General features: G+C 37.8%; 1 protein-coding gene across 1 annotated transcript in view; it reads right to left on the reverse strand.

Moving 5' to 3' along the window:
- Positions 1 to 18,775, reverse strand: part of pard3aa (par-3 family cell polarity regulator alpha, a) — a 460,595-nt gene that overhangs the window by 139,602 nt on the left and 302,218 nt on the right. Inside the window, exons 15-17 of the mRNA XM_082183270.1 lie at positions 15,481 to 15,657; positions 12,337 to 12,381; positions 2,479 to 2,721 (exon numbers count right to left, since the gene is read on the reverse strand). Coding sequence (XP_082039396.1) covers positions 2,479 to 2,721; positions 12,337 to 12,381; positions 15,481 to 15,657 — 465 coding nt within the window. The remainder of the gene's footprint in view (positions 1 to 2,478; positions 2,722 to 12,336; positions 12,382 to 15,480; positions 15,658 to 18,775) is intronic.

The following is an 18,775-nucleotide window of genomic DNA, read 5'->3' on the forward strand; positions in this document are numbered from 1 at the left end:
ATAAACATCCTCATTAACTTGAAAAAGAAGATTCACAGTTCAATACAGCAGCGTCTTCTCAGATCAATAGCGTTTTCATTAAAACGGTTATCACAGTAAGGTACGGTTCTGCTAATTGTTGACTGAAATGTAAAAAGAAACGAATTAGGGTAATTAACGGCAAATTTCAGCAACACAGGACTGAGTGGTAAATGTTTTGACACCGCAATCAAAAGGCGTCATTAGTCGTCTCCTTTTGACGTGCCACGGTATTCATTTCTTCTTTAGAACGCCGATCACTTCTAATGGAGTCTTGAAATTACCACTCTGGCTGAAAACCCGGTGGGAAAAAGAGCCGAGCACATTTAAGTCTGATATTTAAAAAAAAAATTAAAACATAAAACACCAGGAAACACAGCCCAACTCATTTTCTCGGCTGGATATCTCCCAGTGACACATTTTTCCTCGGGTGATGCCAAATTCACATTTTATGTAAATAAAAGTGTCTGTGTGGAAAGAAAAAGCCTGCCCTTATCTGTCAACTTTTGACTATTAACCTCGGTGACAGGCACAGGCAGGTTCCTCTTATCTAAATTGAAAAACAGAGTTATTTGAATATCGGAAAGGGAGAAATGCAATATGCTTCTACCGTGGAATCTCACGCATTTGCCCTCTATTGCTCCACGGAAGAGATAAGACAGTATTTAGCCCAATGTGGACACAGCTTACAAGAACAAAGTGACTGAGGCAAATCATTTGACTCTTTTGAAAAAAATAAAAAAATAAATCTGCTTGCTTTTAATGGAATATTTTAATGGAGAACAAAGGAATGGCGTGATTTTCTTTCCCCCCTGGCAGGTGTTATTAACTAAACAGAAGTGTTGGACAGAATTCATAAAATCATCCGAACCCTATAGGGACTAACAACTATGTATTATTTAACTCAGATCTCAGATGTGAAAGTATGCATGTTTTATCACTTGAAGTCTCAACAATTCTAATTTGATTCCTTACTTATTATGCCAAAGAAATAACACCTTCAGTGGAGAAAACTGTGGTATAAAAAAAATTAACAGGTTAATAAATTAAACAATCTAAAATATGAAAAGAACACAAATCGCTGCTTCAAGCAATCAATGAACCGTAAAAATGAGCCCAAACGCATTTAGTAAATCATTGAGTCTGCCAGCATTTAGAAATATCCCTTTAAAACCCAGGTCCCGTTAGAGAAAAATGCCCAGCGTGGATGTCTGGAAATTCATTTGGTCATGGGTGAAATGAATAGTGAAGATTGAACACATGCTTATTGGCTGTTTATTTCCCTCCGAGTCTTTGAGGGAAGGCCTGACCTACTTACAGAGAGGAGGGATCTCTTCTGCTAGTCTAATCTTCAGAATAGCACAAGACGTCCCCACGAGACCCGCTGCCTTGTTTCTCCACTGAGTGCCGTCTATAAAGGCAAACCAAATTGGTGGGTGACTCCATAATATTCTGGGCCAGTCATTGTGTGAGACAACGGATGAAATTGGCATTGATATTGTGTCAGATCGCCTTCATGGTGTCTGTGCAATTATGGTAATAGCTGTGATTACATGAGTTGCCATCTTCAATATAAAGAGAAAAGAGGTTAAGAAAGTAGTAGATGATACACTGGCTGGACTACATCATGATGATTAAACTAGACTGTTCAATGTACATACACATCTTTTTATTTTATTTTTTACTTTATTATTATTTTATGATCCTTGTTGTATCTAAAAAACGGTTTTGAAAGAATATTCGTTGGCTAGTTTTCCTTAGTTTTCCTTTTCCACAACATGTCAGTTTTCCTTAGTCAAATCAACCTTATAATTGGAGAGGACTGCATGTTAAACAATAACCTAACTTATAAATATGTATCTTTAACTACACATTGACAACCAGTCAGTAAATAGACTAATGTAAGTCTCCCAGTAATCACAGTAATGATTCTTGGTTCATTTCGAGTTGAATGATTGATTGATTGATTCACTCGAATGATTCCCTGAATGATTCACTGATTGATTTTGATTCAAACTGCCGAAGCAACAGCAAATTTGAAGATGTATCATGATTTATTTTGACTGACTCATTAATAAGAATCATTTGTTCATGAATCCGACATCATGGCTCATGCTATGTTTGTGGTCGCATGCAGGAATCACTGGCTACTCCTGTTATCAGACAGGTTTCCTATTTTTGTCTGCTCCAATCAGGCAATGGTGGGCGGAGTTAGTTTAAATAGCCTCTGCCAAAAAGGCGGGGTTTTTGCATTTGATGTAAATAGATACTCTGTTAAAAGTTGCGTGCTTCTAATTGCTGCTAGGGTGTTGCTAGGGTATTTTAGGTGGTCACTAGGGTGATCTGGGTGGTTACTGAATAGTACCATGATATTCTAGCCTCTAGATATTTCCCTTATTTTAATTTTTTTAATCATTCACCATTAAAAGAGGCCTGCAGCTGCACAGCACCGATACTTACACGTCTCCATACCTTCGTCATCTTCATCGGGGTTGACTATGGTCACACCTGGCTTGTCGTATGATTTGTCGATGGCCGCCCGGAAGCTTTCGTTGCAACCCCTTCCCCTGATGATCCTGGGACGAGGCCTGTGGAACGGGACGTCCCCGTTGAGCGTCACCTCTGCAACAGCTGTCTGGAGGCTCTCCAAGGAACTGGACTTCTTCAAACCCAACGACGGTCCCACATCTCGCGTGGAGTTGCCTTAGGGTAGAGAAAGAGTAAAAACATGCCAGAAAGAGAAGAGAAAACACTCACTTTTTTCCCTCAATATATCCTTCTCTCCTAATTGATTTCTATCATTTACATCCCCTTGCTAAAGACAAATGTGCATACTGGGGTCGCGTTTATCTGCAGATGGAGGGAGGAAAAAAGTGTGCTAAAATAATACGGAATATAAATGGCTCCACTGGATGCGAAGTGAGGTGTCAGAAAGATTATCCGTCTTGTGAGGCAGAAAAAGTCACATTTTTAACTCTTGAGGTCATTTTTGCTTCTTTTCCCCAATGTGTATATATGTATGTGCAAGACGATACGAGAGAAAGAGAAAGCGAGAGCACATAACTCCTTCCTGTAGTTTAAGGCACTGATGGATGGGCCAAATATGAGACCCATTATCTTCGCTGTGTGGTCGTGGGAGGAGGAGGAGGAGGAGGAGGAGAACATGAGGGAGGAAGAGCAGAAGCTTGTAGACTCGGAGAGTCCTAGCCCAAACTCCCTCAACTCGCCTGCTTAATGACCTTTTCATGCATTTAATCCACTTGTTTCCCGTTAAGGGTCCCTCACAAAGACACAGTAGACCCACGCTTCAAACACATGCCAGTGCAGAGACAACATTAATCCTGCTTATGAAATCCTGTAGAGGAACAATTCTGGAGAATAACTCAATGAGAGCGAATGGGCTCGGCTGCTCGGGTCAGGGATTTGCATGTGTGTGCGCAGCGTACACAATTAACACTAAATGTGAGGAAAAAGTGGCTTTGGAGAATCACAAAATGTCGCTTATATGAAAGTTCAATGTAATAGGGTTTAAATTGAATTGTAAAAACAGTCCCTCAGTTCTATATGCATTACGTCTGTACATATTCAATAATACAATAGATCTCTTCTGCATAATTACAAGTACGATTGTGTAATTTTTTTGATGAACAAAAAGTTCAAACAGCATTTATTTGAAATAAAAATCTTCTGTAACATTATAAAAGTCTTGACTGTCACTTTTGATCAATTTAAGTAATTAAATACTTGCAGTCCGTAAACATACAATACGTACAGAGCTTATTTTGGAACCTGTGTACTTATGAATCAGGGAAGTGTGTGTGTAATTGTGCAAACCTTATGGAACAGACTCTGGAACAGTTGCCAAGTACTAAAAATGATCTAAGCCACCTGCATGACTGGATAAAACAGCTCTAACAATAAACCTTGATAACCGCCAGTACACACGACTGCTTCTACACACATGCACAATCGTTTCAGTGATGTATGATTCCTAAAAACTCTAGATGATGCGTGAATGTGAGTCCAGCTGTGTGCATCTCATTGAAATGTATAGCGCAACAGGGCAGTGTGTGTGTGCGTTTAAACACAATTAGCATGCAAATGATAAATAAACAAACGTTAACCGACAGCAACGTTACAGTTCTCGTGAGCGTAGCCAAGATTGGCATTTCTGTTTGCTGCCGCAGCGTAAACGCACAGTTTCTCACTCGAAGATCTTCGCGTCAGATATCGATGGGAAATGTCTTGGCTATGAAGCTCAAAATGCAGCTCTGTTTGATTTACCTTCCTCCGTTTGCACAGCTATGATTATGTTTCCGATGGCCGCTGTTCTGTGTTTAGATTTGGAATGTCCACAATAAAGAAAAGAAATATAAATATAAAAAAAAAACGTAGTAAATACAACACGTGCCAAGTTCTTAGAAATGCACTTCATGTTGGTTTCAAATGGTTCAAGAAAAGTTTCCATTTAATGACTTTTAAAAAGTCATGTGGTGTAACCATCAAGTATATATAAAAAATAATAATAACTTGACTGCACGTTTTTCAAAGAGGTTTTTAAATATACACTGCCGTTCAAAAGTTAGGGATGGGTACGATTTTTAATGTTTTTAAAAGAAGTCTCTTATGCTCATATCAAGGCTGCATTTATTTTATTAAAAATACAACAACAAAAAACCCAAAGAAAATTATATTCAGAACTGAACCTGAAATCTGAACTGGGCCAATATATATATAAAAAAAATATTCAGCTCTGATATATTAAAGTGCAGGTAAATGTGACATTTATTACATTGTGTGCATGTGAAGATTGTTTTAAGTTCACTTAAATTAAAAGTTGTTATATTTTTAAAAGCCTAATAAATGTTAAAATCGATAGATTTCAATTAACCGTAATGCTGAATGGCTATAATTTATGGCTATACATTTTTTTTACAGAGATGTTAGTATTGGTATCGGTAATTCCAGGCTTCTTTAATAATTTTTATTTTTTTATTCCATTAAACAAATATTTAAAATATAGGTGACTCTCTTTATGTTGTTTCTACATTAATTTGGAGGTTAATTATGAAATTAATACAATATAAAAATATGTTAAAAACATTATGTGCGATTAATCGTGATTAATTACAGAAAAATGTGTGTTTTTTAACCGATTGACAGCAGTAATATCGATATTATAGTCACATTCTAGGGGGAAACTTGGAGTTTGAAGTTCCACACGTACAGTGGTTAAAACATCACTTTTCATGCGGAGCACATGCCGAACCGAAAGACCTGTACCGAATATTTTTGTGATGGTATGTATACCATCAAACCCCTAAAATGTATAGATGAAGCAATACAAAAATAGCATCACATCAATGACCCATATCGAGATTCAAAATGCAAACAGGATTGCTACACTACTTCTGTCGAGCTAAAGTCTGTGGCACAGGTTCAGGCACATTTAGGTTCTCGAGCACTTCTTGGAACTGGTGTTTGCTTTCTCATCAGACCTTGAAAACTGGGGCTCTATATATACATCCATACTGCATGTGGAGGCACTCTGTGTAAACACGGCTGCTTTCAATCTCTCTCATTCCTCTCAGACGATGCATTAAGGAGGACCCGATGGTTTGGTCCTTCTCCTAAACACATCTTCCCTCCATTCCTGACTCGCTTTCAGAGCTAAATGGAGCATATCCGCCGGTCGCTGGGAGGAAAGACATGAGGCAAAACAGAGATTAGCAAAGCAAAATAAACCCCCAACACAGTAAGAAAACTATTAGAAATCTATTACAGAACCTCCTCTTGAAAGACGGACGTTTTAAACATCAGTAAGAGTAAGAGGAGCGAAGGCTTGGGAACGATTACAGGTATTTGAGGTGTAAGGATGGTGTTTGGAAGTGTCGGCAGAGCGCCAGGCCTGTGGCGTAATCCAAACCAGAGCCGACACTGTTATCATTCTTTCACAACTGGTAGCAGCTTCTGAAGCCACGGTTCCTTTAAAACCCTCTTGATCCTTTAACCAAGCAAACCTGCGCTGAGGAAAATACTGATTAAACTAGCTAGTGCCAATACTGGCCAATTAGGACAAAGAACTGCACAATCCTGAGCTGGCGACAGACTCGGTTTCTAGATATTCATGGAATCTTGCATTAGCAGGAACAGTAAGCCGCTGCAAACACAGGTGGTTTGGTTGTTAGGAACATGACGGATGATAGACCACTTGCAGGGGCTTTTCTGTTCGAACGCTTGGAAATGAGCAGATCCGGCCCGTGTTTGTCAGTGTGAGATTTCTAAGTTCATCCAAAAAATGTTATTCTGTCATAATTTATCGGTGCTCCAAAACTGAGTGATTGTTTATTTTGTGGAGCACAAACATTACATTTTTCAAATGAATGACTAATTAAGGACTGCATTTGTTAAGCTCAAAAATAACAACAAAGCACCAACAATTACTTCTAAAAAATTCAAATAACTTGATATAACAATACTTTTAATATATACATTTTAATAGCATTCATATGCTGATATATTAATAGTAATTTTAAATAACTAAGAATAAATAACTAAGACAATGTATAGTAAAAAAAAAAAAACTAAAATATATAAAGATAAAGAATAAAATATAATTGTAGTACCATGGTCAGTTTTTAAATATATAAAAATAAAATGAATGAGGATAGGGCCTGTTAAGATAAAAATAAAATATATATATATATAACAATTATATTAGTAGGCTATAAGAGTAGTATAACTCTAATATAACATTAATATAAAAATGACTAAGTTAAAATGAATTAGGACTGGGTGTTTAAAAAAAAACCCAAAAAACATGAAAGCACCATAAAAATAGTTAAAATAACTTAATATAAAAAGAATAAAAGAATAAGTATAATATAAATATAAAATAACAGGCAATAAATAGGACTTAAAAGTAGCATAAGAATAGTTAAAATAACGTGATATAAATTTGTTTTTAAGTACTGTACAATATTAATATAAAAATAATTTAGTGACAGTGAATGAGGGCCTGTCAAGCTCCAAAAATTACAACAAAAAAGCATAATAAAAGTGACCCACATGACTTTTGCATAATGTTCCAAGTTTTCTTGAATCAATTATTTACATTAGTGTTTACCGGGGACCGGATTAAAATGTCTGGTTATACAGTCATGCAGGACGACAAAATGAGCATTTCGGGCCGAGCTGTTCCTGTTACTGAAGGGCTTGGTCCACCAAGGCACCATCTCTCCCACCAGACTCATCTCTTCTCTGATGAAGCACACTGTATCTGTGGGGGGGTGTCTGTCTCTGTTTGTTATTAATAGAAATGAAAAAGGAAAGAATCCAATCCGCCTGGCACGCATATGAACAAACATCGCGTCCCATATGCTGGAGAAGCCTCTTTAATCAACATGCTTCAAATAGCATGTGAACATGCGGCTTTCAGAGCTTAGACACAAATCTGCTACACTGAAGAGCAGAAGCCGAACGCACACCGAACACAAAGGGATTGAGCAGATAAAGCCCGCTTCGGGGAAACACAAATGACATCTGCATCACTCTGAATCTGGGAATAATCACACTGGTTTTCGGTGGCGTGTCATTGTGTCGCCTCCGTGCGAAACACGGCAAGGGATGGAAAGCTCATAATTACACTTTTTATTATTTTATTTTTTTACCAGGCAGGTTTTTGACATGCAACCCTCAACGGATCAAACCACTCTGATTCTCATCACACACCACATACACTGTTTTTATTGTCATCCTCTTGCTGAACGTTTTCCTGCTATTTTCTCATCTGGGTGTGAAGAGAAAGAAGAGCAGTGATCGTATAAGATGACAATACCCCACGGTACTGATATAAATCATGGTACTGACATTCATATAGCACCAAAAATGACCATGCTACTATCATGTCATAGTATTCTTGTACCATGTTAATACCATGGTACATTAAAGGTATAGCGGAGGATGTTTTACTTCCTGGTGGGTAACCTATACTATTGGTCCTCCTAATTGTCAATCATTCTGGTGAATCAATCAAACTTTTCAAAAAGTGGAGAGGGCGGGTCTTATCTAAAATTTGGAAAGAAAATTAAAGAAAAAATTTGAGAATGCTGTGGTTTTACCATAATAAAATATGAATTGTACTTTTATAAGCTGAAATGTACAATAGCACTGGCAATTTGCCTATATTTCCATTGTAATAATATTTTACAATATTACTGTTTATAATCAAATAAATGCAGCCTTGGTGAGCAGAAGAGACTTTTTTTTTTTTTTTTATCGTCCCGACCCAAACTTTTGAATGGTAGTGTATGAAACACTTACATTTGCTGACCAAATATTACCATTGTATTACTTATAGACCCCGCTCCCGCCCCCGCCCAAAAAATAAATAAAATAAAAATTATATATATATCTTTACCATGTTACGTTTAAGTGAAAGGAGAAAAAAGAAGCCAGGAGACACAACAACAGTGAAGATATATCTATATTATAGCGCCTTCCTCTCTTTAATTAGCAAAGGCACCTCCAGCACTTCAGCGGTTAAGAGTGATTACCATTAAATGCTAAAAGAAAGCATCATTTAAGCTTTAAATAACCTGCGGTGGACTCGTACGAGTGCTGTGACCGTGGCATTGTTCAGTTGGCCGGCGATATTCTCATTAATGATACTCAAGGTAACACAGGCCAGCATTTGCGTATGAAAGCACAATCCATCGCATGTAATTTATTCAGCTATCTGCAATTTTATGCATTAAGTTAAAAGGGTTATTAGGCTTAAAATAGCTCTGCAGCAGCAAGGAGGTTTTGTCCTGGTGTGTCCATGAAGATTGAAGGAGTCTTGGGGTTACAGACCCTCCATTCCCGCGTGTCCGGGATCATTAGTGGACCAGAGGATGTCCAGGTTTGTCCTTTGCTCCTTTACATCTGTCCTAATTAACTTCTAATGCCGCAAGCCAGTCATTTTCATTAATGACATCAGCGATGCTCAGAATCTGCTGAGTCACATTCATATTTCTGCTCAGTCATGAAACGGTCCGCATGTGACATCCTTCACTGTCACTTCCAGACGGGCACTTTGATGGTTGAGGAGAATGTGGTGACTTTGAAACATGTTCATCTGTGTTTAGTGTGTAATGTTGCAGTTTGAGCATGAAAAAGCTCCAGTTATTCTCTATATCAGTGTCAGTGTTTCTGAACTCCTGAAACGCCTCCATTGTAGTCTTGAGTTTCTTACGGGAACGAACACGTCACAATATTCCTCATTTAAATAATTAATACGCAGAATAAAGGGGCGGGGCCTGGTTGAGTTAGTTAGTAGTGTGTTAATATGCGGCAGTCGTCTATGAGGGGCTGATACTTTACTTTTGTTTTGTTGTTTATTTATTTTTGGATTCAAGTTTACATTGAATGTTTGCCGGTTCCCGCCTCCTCCTTCCCTGAACTTTAAACATTGCAACAATTCTTTATAATGAAAAAAAAAAAAGGTTATTTGGATTATTAAAATGCTCTTCACGCTAAGATTTTATTTTTAATTTTGTAAGAACTGATCACTTAAAAGTCCCCTTGTGTCGAAAATCCAGCTTTGTTTATATGTCTATGTGGTGTTTTTAATATGCTTTAAGACAAACCATGTGTAAGTTCATAAGTCGACAGCATTGCTGAGTATTTCCTCCTTAAAACTGCAGTGAACCAAAGACAGTCTCAAACACACGCTTTGAAATCGCTGGTGTTTCTGACGTCACAAACTACCTTGTAACCAATCAGATCAACGTGTGATCGTCAACCAGTGGATCTCTGAGCTGAGTGAGTGAGTGGAGGCGGGGCTCATTTGCATATTCATAGAACCGTGCACACTAAATGAGGCAAGGGTGTCGAGTTACATTCAAGCTATTTGAATAAATTAAAAAAATTTCCTCAAGGAAAAAAAGTTCAAATGTGTTATTTTGGTGATCAAAGATGAGTTTTAAGGGATCAAATTATTGACTACAGGGGGACTTTAAAGGTTCTATGGGGAATAAAATATGGCGGTTCTATAGTATTGCCACGAAAACACCCTTTTAGAAGCTTTATTTTGAAGGGCTGGTTCACACAGAATGCTGGTCAGTGGACCAACATAAAAAAGCACATGGTCTAGAGACGCGTTTTTGAAAAGTTGAACTTCTTGAAACTTGAGCACCGCGTTTTTAGAACGACGTGTCACACGCGAAACACTGCGAAAGACGCGAGCGCAACGGCCATGCACGTCCTTTGCGCATGTTTACGTTGAAAAAAATTATAATGGAAAAGTAGCACAGTGGAATGGGAAAATGCGTTCTGTGTGAACGGCCCTAAGAGTGTAGAACGGAAAGTAAGTTGACACATGACTAGTATGCAACTCCAATTTTTCACTATCCATTCATTTTCTTCCATATTTTATTTCTTGGAAATAAATTGGTTTGCGAACAGCATTTCATGTTGACTTTAACACAGAAAAGCTTTGACTCTTTGACAGGATGAATTCTCGACATAACATGACTCTGAACACAGAACCTCCGGTCTCCATGCATCTCCAGTTCTCCACACAGCATGAGTGCGTTCTCCCCTGTGCTGCAACTACAACTCTCTGCTCCAGACGTTTGACATTGATGGATTAATTGCAGTAAGCCAAACAGGCCCGTCTGACATTGAGGGTCTTTATTTCAAACAGAATTTCAGCAATCCCTCGTCACACACTCATGCATTCACACACACACACACACCTCCGTTTCTTTTCCCATTCTAGAACTCCTCGGCATAATTAATGTTTTCTTCCATCACACTCCCTCAAGAACAGGCAGTCCGCTTCGCTTTCCAAAAAAAGTTGTTGCCAAAACGTTTATTTAACACCAGGGCACTTCATTTCAATGGGAAAGAAGAAAGCAACACCCTCTCTGATTTGATGGCAATTACTTCAAATGACTTCCTTAACGAGCACAACGCACACAGTCGTTTAGTTAGATTGATTACTAACAGTTAACACCAGATAGGAGAGTCGTGAAGTCAAAGGCGGGCAGTTTTGAAGGATTTTTCCCAACACAGATTAAACTTGTTGCTGGACTCATTTCCACCATCACTGGTGGTCTTGCAGTGTTCATTTTCCATGTTAAAGAATACTATGGCTTTGGTCCAAAACCTATTGAGCCGCCTTCCTGTCTACTGCCTAAATAGACATCTCATCTCCACATCGCATTAAATAATGCTATTCATGAGAACCATGCAAAATACAGAACTCACAATTGATTCTAATTGGTTTGATGTCTAATGTTTTTTCATTTTTTTTATATATACTATCCAATCTAATTAAATATTATAACCCCGTCTGGCTGGTTTAAGCTGGTCTCCCAGGCTGGTTTTATAGGGGTTTTGGACACTTATCCAAAACTTAATGTTTTATCTGTTTTTTTTATTTTATTAAAAAATGTTAAAAATGTTATGTTTTTCCAGCAGGGAAATACATATTGGGAAAAACTGACTTAAAAAAAATTTAAACGGCTTTTCCCCCCAAAACTATTCAGTATCTAATGAAATATTACAACTGTTGTCTACATTTCTCTCAACTGGTTGTAATAAGTTTGACATTAGCATATTGCTAAGCTAAAGGGCACAACCATGAACAAATGTGTCCATCTTAGACTGAAACGTGATGTTTTTTCTATACTATTGAGTATACAATTAAATATTATAACTGTTGTCTACATTTCACTCAATTGATTGTAATAAACTTTGAGATTAGCACGTTGCTAAGCTAAAGGCATAAAAGATTAAGTAAAAATTGTAATTAGACTGAAAATTAAAACAATGTTTGTATATTCAGTATCTAATGAACTATTTATAGACTATATGTTCTCTAAATGTTTCTTACTTGATTCTAAGAGTTTGACATTAGCATGTTGCTAGGCTAAAGACACAGTATCATAAGTTGTCCTTTTTTTTAATTAAAACTTACAATGAGATTTAAAATGTTTCTATACCATTCAGTATCTAATGTAAATATAACTAGTATACATTTTCCTGAACATATAATAATAGAGTTTGATATTAGCATGTTGCTAAGCTAACAACACAAATGTGGGGTAAAACTGCATTCTGGGAGTATTTTTTGCATCAAAGTGAAGCATTTATGACGGCAACGTGATTTTGTGGCTGGAAGCTCACTAGGTTTTGCAACAGAGCATAGATGTGTCTAAAAATCTTTAAAAAAATCCACCAAAACGTCTGTAAATGAGCATGCCCAAACACACAGAGGTGCAGTCCGTTCATGAGGTTAGTGTGGAGAGTGTCCCTGATTGGTTGCCTTACCTTCTGTCCTCTCTTTGCGGGGAGTGAGGTTAAACTCGTCGGCTACTGTTAGGGAGGCATAAAGAATTGTGTTTGGTTAATTCAAGACATTCACCATTCCCAGACCCATGCACCAATCCATTCCAGTACGGATGTTACTTGACATTTGCAAAGGCCAAGCCAAGAGGCATGCAAATCATCAGGTGAAAGTGAGACAGTCAGACAGTCAGAGTGGGATAACCCATGAGGCGGTGAGAGAGAGAGAGAGAGAGAGAGAGAGAGAGAGAGAGAGAGAGAGAGAGAGAGAGAGAGAGAGAGAACTGAGTGCATTAGCATGCAATATGTGATCTCTAACGTTTAGAAGCATTGTGCGGTTATATTGTGTTAGGTGATTTTAGCTCAATGAACCAGGCGTAACCAATTCCTTTTTGCCTTACCATGCATACGGTCGAAATCAAACCATTATTTTTTTTTTTTTTCGTAATTTTCCTCATGATAGCTCTCAAACAGCCTTTATACAGTTGCCACAGACTGTATTCTTCTAAAAGCCGGAGAGGGGCAGAAAATACACACTCAACCTGAAGGCAGAAATGCCATTTGAAGAAAATGGCTCATCAGAACGAAGCACAAGAGATTTGGTGGAATTGAAATGTGCTTCTAATGAGTCGAGGGGACTTGTTTGAAATGGCCAGTAACATCAGGACACATCTGTCCTGGTCCAAATGGATTTCATAAAAAAATGGGAAATAGATGAGCTACTTTCACAGAAAGTTTAATTGATCTTGTTAAAGCCAGCTCCTTAAAAGTTTGGGATCAGTGATATATTATTACTATATGATTGCAATTTGAGTACCTAGAAAAGCGCTATATAAATGTAACAAATTATTATTCATTTAAAATAACTGTTTTCCATGTGAATATATAGTAAAGTGTAATTTATTCCTGTGATCAAAGCTGAATTCTCAGCATCATTACTCCAGTCCAGTGTCGCATGATCCTTCACAAATCATTCTAATATGATGATTTGATGATCATGGAACATTTATGATTATTATCAATGTTGAAAACAGCTTCATATCTTTATGGAAATTGTGATACATTTTATTTTTCAGGATTTTTTAAAGAATAGGCTGATTTTATTCTTTAAATTTATTTGAAATAGAAATATTGTGTAACATTACAAATGTTTTTACTGTCACTTTTCATCAATTTAATGCTTCCTTGCTAAATAAAAGTATATATACATGTATTTTTTTTATTATTATTATTTTTTTATCTTAAGGACTTTCAAATAACTTATTCATAATAATGATTTATTATATTATCATTTATAAATGTATTATATATAAATATATTGACTCTTTTTTTATTATTACTTTTAATCAAATGCAAATGCTGTAGATCTCACAGGTGTCCAAGCACTAACATGATTCAACAAGTGTCATAACATTAAACATTAACTACCTTCAGTTTGTCATATCTTTCTTTTCTGTATATTAGTGCTTTTGAGTGTGAACATTTGAAGACCAAAACTGATTCACCTCAACTCAAATCATTTAATTTTGATGCATATCCATAGTCTAAAGGCCATTGCACACTGAGTCCGAAATTCGCATCCGAAATTTTCGCACGTTAAAAAAAAAATTCGCCCTCACGTTATGTCAATCACGCTTGCACACTGTCTACGAAACTTTCGTCCGTAATAAAAAAATTCGGATCGGGTTCGATTTTCTGCGTTTTTCGCATCCACAGCCAGTATTTTGAGAGGTTTTTTCACAATTCAGAGCCACCGTGTAAGCGAACGACAAAATCCACAATGGATTTAGCAGCCAATTCGATCACTAATCATGTATTATTTGGGTATAAAATATAACCTGTATACAGCTGTTCTGTCTGCCCAGCGCTTCCGCCGGCCGTCTGCGTGTGTGTGTGTGTGTGTGTGTGTGTGTGTGTGTGTGTGTGTGTGTCTGTGTGTGTGCGCGCGCGCGCCCATACCTTAGACATACTGCCAGTCTCTGTTCAGGATCGATTGGTTCACGGAAATTGGTGGTCTTCTTTTTAATATGTGGCTCCAGGATCGCTAGCAAAGCATCAAACTGTTCCACTGACATTCTGAGGTAAATTTTGAATCGCTCGGGATAATTTCGCAACTCCTTGATAAGGAGGTGAAACTCTCCTTCCTCTCGGCGCAATCTCAGTATTGGGTGGACCCAATATTTCCTTTCTTTTTCTCTTTTTAAGAAGAAAGAGGGCAACAAAATCATCCTCACTGCTACCCTTGACGAATCCATTTTGTATTTTTTGCGTTTTTTTCTGCAAAGGTTTAATAAATACGCATCGGACTCAGTGTGCAAGGTTTCTGTGCGTGACGAATTTTAAGGCTGACGAACACGAAAAAACGCATACGAAAATTTCGGACTCAGTGTGCAATGGCCTTAACTCCGTTAAACCTTGACGATGTACTAAAATAGGTCTAAAACCTGCTGCTTCTGTTCCTCTTTTCCTCACTCTCTCATTTTGTAAGTGCTATATCATCTTCCAGCCATTTCCCTCCTGCTACTGAAGTGTAAAGAGGGAGTGTGTGAGGGAGCCGGGTCTCGTGTTTTCCTGTCTGAGTGGGGCATTGGTCTCAGGAGGCTGTGGTCTTGATGTTGAGTAAGGATAAAGGAGAGGAGGTGGAGGATGAAAGAGATGTTTTATCTCCTCCGATTAGCCGTGTGTTCATGCGGCAGAGACTGTGTGTCCCCTGAGACCGACTCCACGCTCTCAACAACCCTGACCTGTCCTTGAGTCCCGACAAACCCAGCACACAGCACACAGGTGAGGCTACTCTGAGAGAGGAGGCATTCATTAGTTAGGAGACAGCAGTCAGTTTTCAACTTCATGTCATCATGAATGCATTTTTAATGTTTAACGACTCTCTGAACTCTTTTAAGTTTGGTGCATCCATTTCTGTGTCTGATACTATTAAGTTTAACGTTGATGCGCTCGCATTCGCACCCCAGCTGATAATCCACACGGCTCGATAGCAAAGGAACAGGAGCAAGGCAAGGGACAGGGACTGGTGTGGGAGATGTGGGATTGAGTGTGTGGGAGATGTGGGAATGGAGTGGGAGATGTGGGATTGAGTGTGAGGGAGTTGTGGGATTGAGTGTGGTTAGTTACCTAGGTCCATACTCTTGGACTTGCGGCTCTTGATGATCTCCAGCTGAGAAGCATCATCGAACTGTTTGGTCCTCTTCTCGGACATGCTCTGCCGGGCGAAGCCTTCCCTCTGAAACTGGGCGTCCACATCTGCGTCTGGACTGAGAGAACTGAAGGACGGTGACAGGGAGGAGAAATATTCATTTCATTGTGATTATTTATTGAATGATACTACTAAAATATTCATATATAAAGGATTTATATACAATTAATCAAGAAACAATGGAAAAAAATATATATGAATACATGTATAATTATTACCTCCCATTGTTGTTTTTAATTGTATAAATAAGTAAATAAACAACATGATTTTTTTTATTGGGTTACTGAAAAATAAAATGATTGAATGAATGAATGAATGAATGGCCTCCTGAAATATAATATAATACATATATATATATATATATATATATATATATATATATATATATAACCCTACTGAAAAAAACGAATAAGATATTATTATTATTATTATTATTATTAATAATAATAATAATAATAATAATTCATAATTATTATTAATAGTATTATTATTATTATTAAGATAAAAAATATAAATGATTTTGAATTGTTATGGGGTTATTGAATAAATAAATAAATAAATAAATAAATAAATAAATAAATAAATAAATAAATAAATAAATAAATAAATAAATATTGCCTGCCATTGTTGTTTTATTTTTTTATGGGGTTATTGAAAAACCTGAATATTAATAATAATACTAGTAAGAGAGAGAGAGAGAGAGAGAGAGAGAGAGAGAGAGAGAGAGAGAGGGGGGGAGAGAGAGGGAGAGGGGGGAGAGAGAGAGAGAGAGAGTGAGAGAGAGAGAGAGAGAGGGAGAGGGGGGAGAGAGAGAGAGAGAGAGAGAGAGAGAGAGAGTCTCCACTAAACTCAGTTCATCCCACTATAAAACACTCTTATCCTCCAGCCTCGAGTCTCCAGTCTAAACAATGAACAAGACCTTGGATTAGACCTCCATCACTCGCTACAGTAACAACACACACTCACTCGCTCCACAATCCACTGACAGGAGGACAAACACATGAATGATGCATTATTCATCCCTCATTCCTTCTGACTCCATCACAAACATGCGCACACTGTGTCCCTGAGAGGAAATAAGGACACATGAGATCTGGAGAACCAAATCAAGTGTTTCCAAACTGAATATAGACTGAAACCGAGTAAAACCGTGTCCAGCAAGGACAGCAGAGAGCGACGGCAGAAATGAAATATGAAATACTTAAGGCTGAAATATTCTAGTACAAATGAGTTATTAAAGGTAAAAGGTAAAGGGTTTCTGATGCCATTGTGGAAACACATATTTGATCCATTTATTCTTCTTAAATTGTCAAATAATAATGCAAATCTGCGCTCGTGAGTTTAGAAAGTTTAAAAAGCACCTTTCTCACTAATATTCCCTCGTCTTAAACAAACACAGGCGTTCGCACTGCATGTCATCCTTCCCTGGGATTTAGACGTGTCAGCGTCGCTCCTGTGAACCTCCTCCTTCACATCATCCGCTCACGTGTTTCTGCTCAGAAGACCTTCCCTTTCCTTTTCAGTGTTTAAAGTCACGGATCCTTTTACTGGGAGTGGGTTTCTTGCTGTTCGTAATTCACCACAGACTGATGGAAATCACACAAACACGCCTGAACTTTGAGAACAGCACGAGAGCAAAACCAGCTTTAAAGGATCCAAACATCTTAACACAAGCTAGCACAGAGAAGTTCAGAGTTCTGCGAAATAATGTGATATTGCAGAACGATCCGTGACGAGAAGCGTCAGGCCAGCGGAAGCTCTCTGACATGTAGATGTGTGTGGGTTGTGTTTCATTAGAGAGGGCAGACGTGTGTGTGTGTGTGTGTGTGTTGCTGGTATTGATCGTGATGTTATGATGTTTGATTAGATGCACACATCGACTGGATGAACGTGAGCGGAGAGAGACGACCCTACACTGAAGATAAGGTCAATGCTTCTCCTCAGACTCTCTCAAACCCTGTTGTAATTATTTTTGTTCTCTCTTCTAGCATATTAAACACAACACTGACTCACACACACTCGTCTCAAGAGCGGTGTGTTTGCTTGGCTAGCTTATTCAGGTCAAATTATTCATTTGTTTTTGTTTTTTTTGTTTTGTTTTTTTAATGTTGGTTAATTTAAAGAAATAGTTCACCCAGAAATGCCCATTAGACTTAATCCACTGTTCAGTGAAACACAACAGTAATGTACTTACAATGAACGGGACATTACATAAAAAATAAATTAAAAAAAAGAACAGAAAAACTACAAAACTGACATAATTGTAGTTGCAACTCGTCAGGTGTTGTATGACAACTTTATGTGAGAAACAGACAAATAATTTTCTATCAATAATATTTTGAGTTCATTTTCATAATAAATTATTTTTCAAAAGTTGAACCACCTTTAAGGAACTTTTATGGTGGGTTTTGGTCATTTTTAAGGCTGACAACACCAGTTCACGTTCAATTTCACTATAATAAAAAGCAAGGCTTTATTTTTTTTATTTTTTTTATAAAGTAAAGATCATTTAGGAGAAATGTGCTTAATCATCAAGGGAAAAAATTTAACTGTCTTAAAAAATAGGCTTTATTTTATTTATGCAAAAGCATTTCATTTTAAAGTGGAGTATCCCTTTAAGTGTGTGTGTGTGTGTGTGTGTGTGTGTGTGTGTGTGTGTGTGTGTGTGTGTGTGTGTGTGTGTGTGTGTGTGTGTGTGTGTGTGTGTGTGTGTGTGTGTGTGTGTGTGTGTGTGTGTGTGTGTGTGTGTGTGAGTTAGTGAGCGTGTCTGTGAGTTTGTGTGTGTGTGAGTTAGTAAGTGTGTGCGAGTTAGTGAGTGTGCACGAGTTAGTGTGTGTGTGTGAGAGTGTGTGTGTGTGTGTGATAAATATGAAGCGCAGTATGGTGAAAGCTCTAGAGGTTTGACGTGAAACACATCTGGGAGGTGTACAGTACACACACACACAATAGGGTTTAGCAATATGTTGAACATGCTGGAACAACAGCGCACCGCTGTGCAATCTTAATATTCATATCCAACAGGGATCCATTAGCATTTGGGGAGAATGTGTAATTAAAACAGTCGAGCACACGGCAACATATCAACACAAAACCCACACGTGAGATATGACTTCATGAGGCTTTATGAGGAATCCCAACACATGCAGTTCTCGTTCGTGCACAAACACACACTGCGATACACACACTAATCTAACGCATGCAAATCAAGTTCTT

This window comes from Leuciscus leuciscus (assembly GCF_965113295.1).
Source record: "Leuciscus leuciscus genome assembly, chromosome: 11".
Lineage (NCBI taxonomy): Eukaryota > Metazoa > Chordata > Actinopteri > Cypriniformes > Leuciscidae > Leuciscus > Leuciscus leuciscus.